The 15,354-nt window shown below is 34.1% G+C and overlaps 1 protein-coding gene across 1 annotated transcript in view; it reads right to left on the bottom strand.

Annotated features, from left to right (window-relative positions):
- Positions 1-15,354, bottom strand: part of CBLB (Cbl proto-oncogene B) — a 124,475-nt gene that overhangs the window by 9,863 nt on the left and 99,258 nt on the right. The window contains 6 exon segments of the mRNA XM_019619423.2: positions 824-961; positions 2,158-2,289; positions 2,389-2,477; positions 5,539-5,682; positions 11,810-11,904; positions 14,243-14,608. Of these exon segments, the coding sequence (XP_019474968.1) occupies positions 824-961; positions 2,158-2,289; positions 2,389-2,477; positions 5,539-5,682; positions 11,810-11,904; positions 14,243-14,608 (964 nt within the window).

Here is a 15,354-nt window from a genome sequence, read left to right on the forward strand (position 1 = left end):
CGCTCATTCAGACTGAAGTGCTAAAGATTACATTATTCTTATTTCGAAGCGCTGAAGGTAATTTAATTCCTGGTTCTGTATTTGTGATCTACCTTTACATCCTGCAGTGTGCTTAATCTTTTTATCTGGATGCATGCAGAAGCTGAGTTCCACATTATTAAACATATACAGTTTTGTTGAATCACACAGTGCTCAGATCTCAACTGATGGCAAAAAATATATACATATACACAATGAAAACATCAACTCATAGTTACGAATTTTAAATGTAACTTTTATAATCAAAATACTGGACTAAAAATGTGATAGTGATTTGTGGGAAAAGCTATGTGAAAATTTGACTACTTATAAAAAATTATAAAACCACAGGGTCCTGCAGCTGTGTTTTGCTGCAAAATTTTACAGCAACACTTCTGGCAAAATGGAATTATTTTCTCATGTCTTCTAGTTATTCCCCATTTAGCAACTTGGAAGAAAAAAATAACTATATATGAATTATTAATGAACTATAAAAAACAATGGAATTGACAAAAGGATACACACTAATACCCCAGATCACAACAGAAAACTTGATACTTTGGAAGTAACAATTCCTATGAGTAAAGTAGAATTTAACAAAATGTCTTGCCTTGTATAAAAATACTGACTTTATCTTGTTACTTCATTATAATGAAAAGTTGACCGGTCTTATTCCATGTTTTTTCAACTCCACCATTCAAAAACAGTTAACAGACTTCTGAAGACTAATGAGAACTTCACTGCATAATAGTTTCACTTCTCGAATAAATGAAATAAAAATATATATTCTTTTTTATATTCCTACCAGGATGAGGGAACAGTTCATGCCCTGAGGGAGGTCGACTTCCTGAGCCAGACGGTTTTGTGTGCTCAGTGATGCTGTGCCTAGCAGGTGGTGGTGGTGGTGGTAGTGAAGGAGGTGAGCTATCAAACGCATCCTCACCTGCATTTAGGAAAGACTTATTAGATGAACAAAACTTCATAAAGTATCATGGAATGGTTTAAAATTGATTTTTCTCTGGCTGCCGTGGCCCTTGCTCCTGGGGTTTGTCTAGCAGTTCAGTGACTGCATTAATGAAATTGTTAGCTTGACTCTTACTATGCACAGTCCCCTTCTAAAACATGCTCTGAATGACCATTCGCACTGCTCAGTTTCTTTTCTGGGATGGAGAGGGGGAGGAATGTCTTTTAAATGGCTCAGCTACGAAGACTGTATTGTAATGAAAGTCTCATTTATTATAGTAGTATAGAAGTGTAGAATAACAATAATGCTTCAGTGGCTAAGAAAATATATTTATATTCAAATACCAATGCTGACTACATCCAATCTGCTACATTCATACCAAATGTTATCTTTACCTGCTGTACTAAAGCTCTGACCTAAGATACAAAGTGAATTTAGTATACTTAACAAAATAATTCTCCCCTTACATAAAGGTAGTGCAGACAGGACCAGAGTTACCAAGCAGTGTTCAAGAGGTTTTATGGGACCAGAAAATTGGATGATGACACACACAGTATAGTCTAACAATGACTGAATTGAGTTTGTTGATGAAGGTGGATGTGACGTCAAGCTCAGTCCCAGTATGTAGGCAGAGTGGCCTCTTCAATGTTATTGACCTCAAAATGTTTAGGTCATTGGCACAAGACTAAGTCTGGACTGGAAATATAGGTTTTTGTGACTGTAGGCAGCAGTGAATTTTGAACTGTCCTTTGACATTGGAAAACCAATGCAAAAGCTTATTAATGTAACCTAATTTTCTTTGACTTAAATACCATCACTTTGCCATTCATCTTTTTTACATGATAAAAGAAATGTAATTACTTAAGCTACAATCAGAAACCCTCCATGCATTAAATTGCAATAATCCAAGTAAGTCTTCATTCTATTTTACATAAAACAGTTTTGTTTTTCTTCGTAGCTTGAATCCAGACTTAGTTTATCTATTCACCTGTCTTGCACGAGGGCTTACAGGCAGATGACACATTGGCAAATATTGATGTACAGCTGTAATTTTTAGCCTATGGTTTGTTTGGTACTCTTAACATACTCAACAATTGTTGTTTTTCAGTTAACGTGGCATTTGGTTAATCTAGGCTATATAAACCATTAAATGTAATCAGCAAAAAGTCTGCAACCTAAAGGGGGCACCAGAAGATCATAATCGGAGGGAGTCCTGTTGAGCAAAGAGCTGTGTTTTGGGTTGTCTCTGGTAGGAGGCCGTGCAGGTGGCAAAGGTACCGGAACAGTAGGTGCATCATAGACATCTCCTGAATGACACAATTACAAGAAGTGAATGTTTTCTTGTTGTACCCCTGGAAAAGTACAGAGCACGTTTTCTTGCAAAAAGGTGAAGAATTAAAACATACCTAACTCTGGATGTTTTGATTTCTTCACATCAGAAGTAGCACTGTGTGTTCCATTTGTTACTCCAGCACATTGACCATTCTCACAAACCCTGAAGACAGACATTAACAAGGAAGTAATCAACCAGTTAACCAAGTATTAGTTCCCAAAATTACGAAGTGCTTAAGACAGCAGTCCATTACACAGAAACAAATGAAAAACGATGAACTGCATCAATTCTAAACTTTATAGTTTTGACACTGAGTTTAGGTACTGGATAGCTCTCATTAAAACTCCTTTGAAGAATTATACTGCTTTCTTGGCGGTTTTCTAACATTAGTTTAAGTAACTTACTCAACATAAAGGAAAAATCATATAATAGAATCACTAACGTTAAATACAGTCCTCACTGCTGAAGTCAGATCAGTGGTATATTTACACGTCTAATGCACATACTCAATGCTGTTCTCCCATTTCCAACCGTTAAACTTCTACTAGATAAAATACTAAGAGGACAAAAGGGAATTTTTGGTAACAAACAAGCAGAAATCCATAACATACCACTGACAACTTCAAGTAAAATCTTAGCCAACTATTTAAAATGAAAAAAAACAAACAAGTCAAAGCAGTTCTGCAAACATCTATTTCTGTATAAAAAATGGTGTCTCACTGACAACTTGTACTAGAATTTTCCTTTTTTTTTTTAATGTAAATGTATCAGTCTCTCAAAAATAAATAACAGTATCAAGTTAAATATAACTTGAAAATTCACTTAGAGTTAATGAAACAAAGTACAAAGTAATCTACAATCTTAACAGAAAAAAAAAAAAATCTATTGCAGATTGCTTTTGTTTGTAAAACAACCGCTCAAAGACTATGGGGAAATAACATGCAAAAAAAGTCTTTTCATAAAAGTAAATGTTGTTTAAATAAATGTTAAAGAACTGGAAAACAACTCCTGTCATTGGAGCTGCAGATCCTCCATACTCAGAAAGAATCTGAAAGTTTCTCTAAAAAAAGACCACCATGCTAAACAGTTCTATTTTAAAAATTAAAAATCACAACTACACACTACGTGTCATTATTATCAAAAGTTAGCAAATCTGCTAGAGCTATATGAAGTTAGAATTTCACATTTTGGGTTTTCACCAGTATTGTCAAAATTGGCAAAACTCTCTCTTTCAGCCTATTCATCAGGAAGGATGAATAAAGGTCTATAATCATTTAAAATACATAAACAGGAAAAACGAAGTGAAACTGTGTTTGTCATCCCAAGAGCTATAACTAGGACTAATGAAATAAATGTAAGAATAATTAGAAGACTTAAAAATAAATAAAAATAAAAATAAAAATAAATAAAAAAATAAAACTAATGATAAGAAGCATTCTGTTATGAATTAATTTCCCCAGGGAAGTGCTAGAGGAAGTGTTGTTTCTCTTAAAAATTAGATTGGTTCAACCTCTCAAATGCAGTGCAAGCAACACTTACTTTGACTCATCAGCATAAATACTAAATAATTGAGAATCTTTTCCACTTCAGGTTAAATATATTCTGTGTTTTCAATAAATTAATCAACATAGGTAGGTAAGATAACCTAACATGGCACCACTTAAAAAGTCTTCATGAAGAGTCCAGTAAAGAAATCAGTTTGCAAATCAGCCTGAAATACCTGTTTACACTGACATTAGACAGCACTGAGAGAATAGCAGCATATTAGTACTAACAAGCCAGCTTTGTTTTGTTTTTTTCTTTACAGAAAAAGTATTATTAGGAAAAGACAGTGATTAAAGCGTGAGTGACTAATATATCACTTTTCTAATACTAGTCTAGTTACCCTAATACTGAAGTTCTTTCTTTCCATTTTTTATTGCTGAACTTGCACATGTGTATGTAGGAGGAGATCAGCTGTAATAAATCAGACATTTAACTTACCTGTCAGAAAAGATGACTGTGAGTCATCTCTTTTTTATCAATCTTGTACAATTTTTAGAATTGACAGATTTAGTAGCAAAATAACAAGAAATCACAGAAGTGATATAATTTTAGAATTAAATGGAAGAGTTATTTGTAAATTTCAAAAAATCTAAAATAAATTCTGTGGGCTCTTCTGTTTACTAAAATGGCTAAGCATTATTCAAAAGCTGAGGATGCAACACTTAGGAAAAGAGGTAAAGAAAGTGACACTGAAAGGTGCTAAATACTTATGACAATTAGGAAAAAATATCATTACTGCTTTTGCTGAATAACTTAAGGTTAAGTTTTACATTATACATCCTATGAGATTTTTAAAAAGTGCAGATGTAGAGGATTTTTTTCTCTTTCCCCCAGTTCTTAAGCATATGGAGTCAACTATAATCAAGATTGTCTGGTAGCGCATTTAAGCACTCAAGATCATAAAGCTAAGACAACTGTGTAACATTCACATCCATTCAATGAAGTTTGTATCAACACTTCAACAATTCTGTTTCTCACAATTTTTAACTTGCGTGCAAGGAGTGATCTCTTATTCATGTTATAAATGTCCAACTGAAAATGTCTAAAAAACTATAAGTGTCTTATTTTGTAATGAGAGATATGTTGAGCATTACTGATAGTGGGTTCTTAACATTGCATTATGACAGAGAGAGAAAAAAGGCAATATGTCACTGCATTCTTTAACAGAAGAAAAGCCTGGACTTTGTAGATCAATAACTGGTTTCAGTATCATACTTTTGACCTCCAGGACGAGTAAGGAATTGGCCCATTTTTCTCCCAAGACTTACTCTCTTCATTCCAGACATTTAGGTTTTCTTTATGATAGAAAGATCACAAAGTTCACCACAAATGACATAGCCTTCAGATGTCATGTTCTTTGGCTCAAAATCTCCCTGCTATAATCTATTAATAATTAATAAGCGTGTGATTTTGGAGAGAATACTTTAGAATATGTTTAAAGCAAAAGAGCCTTATTCCATGTGAGTAACAAAAAAGTTACAGAGATACAATACAGTGACCTTCACAGCTATATGATTGTGGTGGTTAAATGAAACAGAAGCATAAATAACACAAGCTTGAAAAGATAAAACATTTTAGACATCATGCAACCATCACCGTAAACATTTAATACAATTAAATTTTGGAAAAAACAGACTTTGGTGAATAAGTTGCTTTCAAGATTGTTGAATGACCTTACCGAGCAACAGGTTTTATATTATGACAATGAGGTGGTTGAGAGCTCAGTATTATAGAATGTGAAGAAGGAACTTTGTATTCATCATCATCATCGGTATGATCCCTTGATTTATCAGATAGAGAATTTGCTGAGGAAACAGGGCACCTATGGAGATGAGAAAAAAGATCAGTTCTGCTTTAACTGTTAGATAATAATCCTCAGTACAGTGTAGAAGATACACTTCTTTAGCATAAACATCCTTAATATGTGCCAGCTACACATAAGCTTAAAAAAAAAAATACCATGTCAAACAAACCTAAAAGTTACTGCCTTTTCTGTCAGTGAGAATACTTAGAGAAACACGTTAGTGGACCCTGTAAGAGTTAAACAGCTACTTTAGGCAAGCATAACACAACAGAGAATTCCAAAGAAGTAGTACTAAATATGTGCTTAGAAGGCTTAAGCTGTTTGCACTTATGAGAAGAACTAAACAGAAGTTAATTCAGGGCAAATAGCATTTAGCAGGGCTCAGTAAAGCAGTGGTCATTCACAATTTCCATCTTGTTCTAGCCATTACGTTACTGAACTCCCAAGTAGGTTTACAATCTCTATTGGCAGGAACAACACCACCACCACCACCACCACAAAACAAAACAAACAAGTTTCATCTGGAGAATACTGCTGGATATTAGTTTTATTTTACAGCTTAAGCTAAAGCTGAAGTCCTTCTAGCTGGTTTTGTGTTATAAACATAGCAACGGGCAAAATTTTCATCTAATGAGCACCATCTAGGGGAAGAGATTTTGCTATATATTAACAAGTTCAACATACCTTTCTCTTCATTAAATGTAAAAAAAAATAAAACCTAGTCTAAGTAACAATCAATATCATCTTCTACATATATAGCCCCTCTGCTTAGACTGATTATACTGATACATTAAAATCAATAAAACTCACAAACCATTTAAAATACACAAGCTTACATTAAGGGCTTAATTTAACTTCTGTTTAATCATACATAAAAAAAACCATAAACAGACTCTCGATTCTTAAACTAGCTGAACACTAAGTGTGTATCTTCAAAAATCATTTGTATATTAAATTACATAATAATGAGTACCTTCATTCTTCACCATACCAAAAAAAAAAAAAAAGAATCAATAGCTGGAGGACTTCAAAGGAAGATGTGGAATGTGTTCTTGGCCATTTTGATTTGTGGCCCCTGAGCTCAACTACATGCCATATTACAAGACACATCTACTTAATATATCATTTAGGGAAGTTTTTTTCAAGTACCATAGGAAAAATGAGACAGGAGTGGACATAATTTCTTATCTGATGGTCTAATTAGTTCAATTTTATCATGAAGGCATGAACTGAAGTGACAACTCAGGCTCATCTCCTAATTTTTTTCCAACACAAGCAGCATCTGACACATGCAATACACTTCTTCACACAGGAAAATCTTATGCCTTTCACAATTTATTTTAGATGATGTTAAATAACTTCAGAACATCCGAGTACTCTATGAATAAAAGTGAATAACTAAGAAAAGTAAGTGGCTATGAGTACCAATCAGTCACTAAATAAACAAACAAGGGAGAAAAAAATCAGAACAGAGAAAGTAGGAGGCAGATGTGTTGCTTTTGTTTTAATATATTCATACTCTAGAGCTCCCTAGCTACTCCTAGCCTCTCAGACACTGCTTTCTTCAATCAGTAATACACCTGTGACATCACCAACAAAATCATGGATGATGGGAACTCAAGTTTTTTTTTTTGTGCAAAAGTGCTCCAGCTGAACACAAGGTGAAAGAAGATTCATGACATTGAACTGCAAACTACACATTGCAGTATTCAAACACCTTCTGTAGAGGGAGCAAAAGGTCTTCTGTAAATACAGCAGTGCAAGGTGAAATGCTTTTTCCATCTTTGATCTCCAAGTTGAACATGCAACAAGTTTATGTCACTGGTGTATGGGCATTTAAAGCAAGTAAATCCTAGCAGGACAATGAGAAGTCTGTATTGTGCTCAGACAGTTCAAAGGCTCACTAAGAATAACTTCCCTCACTGGGATGTGCAATCATTCCTACTCAGCAATCCAGAATGTTCTGAAGACATTATATAAAACATATAAGCCTGTGAATTTTAAAAATAATCACTAATTGAACCGATGTCAATGTTGGTATGTATATCAGAAATGTCCAAACAATACAGAAACCAGCATGGTGGTGGTGTTTCAAGCCCATTCCAAAGGCTACAAATAGGAAACAAACAGACAAAAAAAATCCTCTGTGATGGCAATATTTGAAATTGGTGAGCAGAAAGATTTAGGTTGTTGATTAGTTATTTAATTAATCTTAGGGTTTTTCTTTTTCTTTTTTTTTTTCTTTTTTTTTTTTAAGTAAAATCTACAGGGTAAAAATGGAGAGCCTGACCATCACCTGAAGTACAGCACTGTAATAGCTAGCCTTATCAGCTTCCTGACAGAAACAGTTCTTACACAGGAAAGATCAGACTCATTTACTGACAGTTTAAAAAAATAAATAAATTTAGAATATTCAAGGAGTACAAAAAATAAAGTTTTCCTAATTCAGAAAGCCTCTGCTTCCTGTCTTATGTATTTAATAGATACAAGAACCTAATTTATGTTATAACATACCTATAACTTCATTCCACAAATATCAGTATGTTTATGCTAAAATCAATTTCCAACAATATTGCACTGCAGAGAAATCATTACAGGTTTGGAATTTTTAAAGATTTAGTTCTACATTCTCCTGATTCCAAGTACAGTGTAGCCTTAGACAAGTCCTCCATGCTAATAAAGTCTCTTTCACACTGTCCTTAAAATAAGGAAAATATTTGCTGGGCTATATGTTATGTGATTAATATCTAAAAGGACCTTTGATTTGCAATGCAATTTAAAGGTACTAACATATAGCTAATGTTTTCTTCATTAGATTCGTAAAACGGTCTCATACATTTTATTAACTTTTCACGACTCATAGTTCTGAATAAATCACATTGGTCTTCCAATTTGAGATCTATTTGTAATAGCTGACTCCAAATCTCTTTTGCATTGTTCTTTTAGAAGTATATCTGCTTTTCTCCACGATTACTTAAATTGCTTCAGGATCTAATTGTTTCATTAAATATCTATTGTTCTACTGTAATATTAACTTTACCCTTCTACATAAATCAGTAAGATAAGCAGACAAGTGTTTTACATATTTTTGTTACTAAACAGATGAATATGCCAGTATAAACTAAGATTGAAACACTCAAGCACTGGTTTATCAAACTGGTGAAATTTTCTGAAATTGCACTTTTGAAAAGGTAATTACTTTTATGTCTTTAGAAGGCTTATGTACAGAGGAATACAAAACTGACCAGCACAACGTATTGTAATATTCTCTAGTTTCTTTTCCTTCCTCCTTAAAATACTTCAAAATTGAAATTCAGAATTGCAATCTGATAAGCAGTGACTTTGTCCTTTCTGATTTGTTTAACAGTCACCCAGATGCCAAACTCTCTTATTATATTGAACACCAAGGGCCAAAGTAAAGCAGGGAAGACAGAGAAGTTGTTTTTATCAAGTCACTTTAAGTCCAGCTCAGCTGTAAAGTAGCAGAGCTTCAGGGAAACAAACACACTTTTTTAAAGGTACTTCAGGGAAAAATTCCTGTTTTGTCATTTGCTGGTAAACTGATTCACAGAGCTTAGATATAATGAACTTCTATTTTACTCCAATCAGGACTGTACTTTTGATTGAATGTCTTTAATCTCTCCACTTACCATACTTCAATTTGCACTGAAGAACGCTCAACTTCAATATCTTTCAGATTAAACATAAATCTAAGACACACTCCAAGCATGCCACTAAGATATTCCAATTGCTGTAGACTGTTCTAATTCATGGGACAAGACTACAGCTATTTGAACTGCTGACCCACAACATGTACCGTACAGACATCAGTTTCTTAATAACAGCTCTTGTACAGACCTCATGCAAATAAATAGTTGATAGTGAGCTCAAAAGCAAGTTATTAAGCTATTGTTCTTTCAACAAAATAGATGCTAAGTTACACAGATCACATGATAAAGCCGATGTTTATCAGATGCTTCTAAAAAACTACCTTTGAGTGCATATTTACCCTTAAACCTAAGCATATATAAAAGAGTTTGCCCTTGTTCATAGGGGAATATACAATTTTCTATTTATCACAGGGTAAGAATGCATGCAAGAATTATCTGAGAGTAGCTGTTACATTCAAACTCACTGATTTGTCAAGCTTGACAAGATAAGTCCTGCATAGCATGCTTTCTCAGATATCTAGAAACCCTTGTATCAGCAGTGCTACTTCTAAAAGCACCACACCAAGGCCTGATTTCAAGGAAGCCACGATTTCCAAGCCTTTCCACTTTCCTTTAATGGAATCATGACTTCACATTCAAAGTCAGCTAGCGAGGATAAAAGGGAGGAGGGGAAATACCTTTCTGTGTACTTTTCCTCAACCACCTCAAGGCAACTACTTCTTCCTAACATATATATGGAATATAAAAGGTACTTGGAATTGAATGTTTCATACATACTCAAAAAGAGAGTAAATAACACTATAATATATAGCACTTTTGAGACCAATCTTCACACTATTATAGCAAAATGGGACCTACTGACAGGAATAAAAACAAACACTTTTTACCTTGAAAATTTATAAGTTTGAAGGAAGAACTGTTTTAAATTTTTAACCTAAAAGATTTATTTGTTGAGAAGAAAATAGCAATTTGATCAAAACTGCTAAAAATAATCTGATATAATTACATCAGTCTAATAAAAGAATAACTGTTTTCACAAGTAGGGATTGCAGCTGAGTTGAAAAGAAAAAGTAGATGCTTGGTTAATGTGAGTCCAACATTCCATGACTAATGTATGGATAATAATAATAAATCCAACAAAATGAAAATTAGCCCTGTTTTTCCATTTAAAAAAACAACAACAAAAAAAAACCAAAAAACAATACTGATAATAAGCTATGCAATTCAGTTAAAAAAAAGTTAATATTTGCTATGGCTCATTCAGTAAAAAACGATCAAATGTCAAGCAAGGACGTCAGAATTGTGGATCTGTGAAGCTCCAACTAAACATAATTTTGCCTCATCATTATTTACACTAAGGCATTTCATACTTGGTCTATATATCTTCCAGTTAAACCTTAGAAGCCACAGACTTAGAAAAATAACAAGGAAAAAAATGCCTTAGAGCTGTATAAAACAAATAGCTCACAAACCAAGACAGAGATCAGAGAAGAGGGAAAAATGAGAAGCTTGCACTAGACTGACTGCAGTAGGGCAGTTTGGGAAAATATGAGTATTTTGAACCAAATATAGTTGAACATATTTATGAAGGCTTAATGCAGTCAATTTAATAGGAGGAAAAATACTTTGTGAAAACATACTGAAGTATTTCCAGTGAATGCTGGATAATGCTGTACTTTGATTCTAGGATATATCTGTTAAAAAAAAAATACTGGAAAAATGAGATTTTTCATGAAACAATTTTTTTTTCCCAACACCATAAAAAATAAAAATCTTTCCTTTTTTAGCATCCAGTAATTTGCTTTAGAATACTAAAGTACACAGTGAATTCTTTCTCTTTCTGATCGATAGGTTGTGAAACAACCCAGGAGCTCTGTGTATCATGGAAGATGCAGTCAGTCTGAGGAGATTAATCTCAACAGAGGTCCAATTACACACAACTGATTATACAGCAACATCTTTTAAACCACAATATTATCGGAACACAGTGCAGTTTGCAGCTACTGATATTGGCATGACAAAAAACTCTCTGTGTAGAAAGTCCAGTAACACATCTAGATTAGAGACAGAGTACACGTGCACACACACACAAATTATGCTCTCTACACTTAGCATTGTCCCTAGAACCTCTCATCTCTTGCAGTAGATAGCTTTGCTCATACCTTTTCAATAGTAGTAGAACCAAAATGGAACGGACAGGTTCTGCTTCCATTGCTAAATACCTACGAGCAAGATCTGCCACAATGTATTCTTTTGCTATGAAATGTAGTATGTTCAATTAACATTAGAATTGTTTCTACTTATAAAAAATTTACATTTCCTTTTTAAAAACACATTAAAGCATCATGGAAAACATATCACTAATAGATATTAGTTATTTTTTTCTTTTTTTCATTTTCCGTTTAGCACCACAGAATCAGTGCTATTACCCGACATTAATTAACCAATTATCTTTGTAGTTAAAGTTAACTTACTTTATACTAGGGATGGTGGAAGCAGCTGGAAGAGGAGGTGAAAGCCGTGGTGGGACATCGTATTCTTCATTTATCAAATGACCATTTGAAAATACCTAAAAAAATCACACAAAAGTTACAATGAGTCTCTCCTCCCATTTATCACCACAGATGATCCTCAACCAGTTATTACAAAACAGACTTTTGAGGGGGCTACACATTAAAACTTTCCTAGGAGTTCATGTGACAGACCTATACTCAAGTGGTTATTTTCATATCAATTTCAGCTCACCCCATTTGGGAGCTGTAGAACACACTAGCTTTAAATTTTACCAAAAGAGGAAGTTTTATGTCACAGTTCCTAGATGGACCACTCAGTTACAGCTGAACCACTTGGGGAAAATTAGGATTTCAAGATTGCAAACTGATGAAAGCAACAGAGATGGAGTACAGATGGAAAACAACAGGAACAGCATGTTAAACACTATTTTTTAAACCTTTGTGGTGCTGTACCCGGCAGAATGTAAAATCGTCTTCTGAATTCTTAGTCTCAAAAAGATTGTATTATGATCGACAAATGAATCAGAGTTGAAAATTCATGAAGTGTTAACCTTGAGAATGTTCATATATCCTTAAATGGTAATTCAGAGTTGTCAGTTACTCCATTTAACCAATTGGCTTAAACCTATTAACTGAACATGACATTTCAAACAACATTTGGTTAAAGAAATACCTGTATAACTCCACCAGATTACAATTGCTCTTCCACACCAAGTAGTTATTCTGATTTGAGAAGTATTTATTTCCATCTGCCCCAATACTGTGCCTAACCACAACTGGAATGTTAAATGGCTATTTGAATGCACTATTGAAGATATAAACCCAGTGTAGTTTAAAAGCAGATGAAAATCTGTAATATTTAAAACTACAGTCTAGTTCTTAGTAAAATTTTGGTCTTTACCTCAGATCTGATGAAAGAACATTCTTATTACATATAATACCATGAACTTCTTAAGCACTTTTCATCACGTAAACAAATGCTTTTTACAAATAATAATTGAATTTTAAAAATCACACTTCCAAAATTATCACGATATCCATTTGATAAAGAAATACTGTGATCTTGGGAAAAGGAAAAAAAGTGATGATTTCTAACAATTAGAAATTGTTCGCAATTAGAACCGAAATATGGATTTTTTTTCCTAGGCCATCACCAATTGCTCTCTTTTCAAACTCAGGCCTCTCCAAGTACACAGTCTTGCAAGTTATTTGAAGCTGACTAATACTAGGACTACTGCTCCACTCTCTAATCTCTTAGATATCTTCAATTAACAAGTGGAAACAATCCTCTTTTTTTTTTTCAGTAGAAAAAACACCCTAGTTCTAGACATACTATTCAGTGCAGCCAAGGACAGGCAATCATACTTCTTAAGTGACAAGCTGATGCCTCCCAGCCAAACCAAGCTGGACAATCAGTGAAAAGATTGGAGGTGACAATTCCAAACACCCTCATAGATCAAAATGAAATACTGGACACTGCATAGGACTTTTGTCCAAGAAAAATAAAAAATGCTATGGAGAAATTCTAACAACATACAACTCCAGCAGCTGGAGCTCTGACTTAAATCCAAAGGAACAAAAATCCAGGTAAAGATATTTGCATTACTGCAAACAACTGAAAAAGAAAAAGGTATTTGCCATTACAGTGAATGAAGTTTGAAGTACTGATGATAATATCAAATCAAACAATGCAACGAAAGCTGTGCAATTGTACATTTTCAAGGCTACTGCCCATACAGTCAGTAGTAAAGATACAACATACTATTCTACATTTAGCTTGGCTTTTGATGCACTTGTTTCTTCTTTCTTATGGTCAAGGTAGGTTAGATCTTCATCTAGATGAGGATCATCACTAATTTAATGTTCCTTTGAAAATAACATTTTACAGATAATTAAGACCACCTGATCATTATTTAGCTTTTGTTGAAGTACACAATAAAGTTAACAACTTAAGTATACTTGTAAATATAATATATGCATATTACGTACTTTATAGATTTAAGTGGTCACCATGTTTTCACTTCACCTTCCACAGACGTAACTACAGCACCCATCATCAAACACAGAAACAATTTAGGCACTTTCAAAGTTGACCTGAGTTGCTGCATAACTAATTTCTGTTATGCACCAACAATCATATGCTGAAAGAATACAGCAAATCTAAAATTTTCTCACCAAGCCGTTTCTAGAATGTTTCATGTTAAAACTGAATTTTATCTTAGACCCTCATGAACGGTAGCTTTAGAAATTGCAGTATGTAACAAGCCATGTATTTATGGCCTGCTTATTATTAATAACCAACAAGATTTAGAAACACCAGCACTGTAGCCAAGGAAAACAATGCTGCAGTAGGATATCAAATTAAGGCTTCAATAAATTCACTTAATTTCATACCTTGGCACCTTCCACAGGCAATTCGTGACGTCTGTGTTTTCTCATAAATCCTTGCTCAGAACTTATGCGGTTGTGCCTTCCATTCATGTTTGAAACTGCAGTCAGTCCTGGTTTGGGAGAAGTGTCACTCCCCGTTCGAGATCCTACTAACTGACTTGTCCCAAACACATCTCTGGGACACCAGCCTTCAAGGGGCATCGGCTGGTCTCTGGAAGGCACGCTTTCTGGATGATGCAAGTGTCTGCTTATCCTGTTGTCTGGTGGAATTGGAGGAGGTCGTTCTGGTGGCGGTGGCGGAGGATCACGCAAGGGTGGTGGTGGTGCTGGCAAAGGTTTGTCTTGTTTCCTCATCATACAAGGAGAAGACTAAAGAAAACCAAGTTAGGAAAAAAAAAATTATGTGTTTATTTCACTTCTTTCATGATCAAATACGGTCTTAACATTCCTAATAGAGGTATTTTCCAGTCACCAGAAGAGAACCTGCCAAAAAGTTATAAATTAGTTTTCCCTTTCAACTCTGCAGACTACATGGTCCCTCTTCAGAAATTATACCCTCATTTCTGCTGTTAAATGAAGAATCAAGGAAGAACAGGTGAAGAGAGAGACAATTGGCTACAGCAAACTTATGTAACTGATAATATTTCTCTAGAAACCTTTCTTCTGGTTTCCATAATGCTTGCTTTGAACCACTTATTTAGCTGTTGAAAAGAATTCTGAGGAATGTTAAGAAAAATAGACCATCTGGATGCAAGAAAAATAAAAAACAAACAAAAGAACACATTCAATAGCAAAATATTTCTGCCATGGAATAAATACAAAAAGCACTAATGAGGGCACAAGAGGAAAGAGAAAATAAATGTTTTGGTTTTGCTGATACAAGAAGGTACGACTCCATTCTTTACATGACAACCATTGTTAGAGCATCTAATATTTTAGAATGGCAGTTCAATTTTTCAGGTAGCATTCTTAGTACATATTTATGTTTGCAATTACATTGTCTGCAAACAACTTTTGCCAGCATATTTCCTTTTTCAGAACTGAACTGTGTCACAAATGGTAAATTTTTTTTCAAAATTATGTGCAAAAATACTGAAACAATAAAACAAATTTTC

Source organism: Meleagris gallopavo, chromosome 1 (assembly GCF_000146605.3).
Source record: "Meleagris gallopavo isolate NT-WF06-2002-E0010 breed Aviagen turkey brand Nicholas breeding stock chromosome 1, Turkey_5.1, whole genome shotgun sequence".
NCBI lineage: Eukaryota > Metazoa > Chordata > Aves > Galliformes > Phasianidae > Meleagris > Meleagris gallopavo.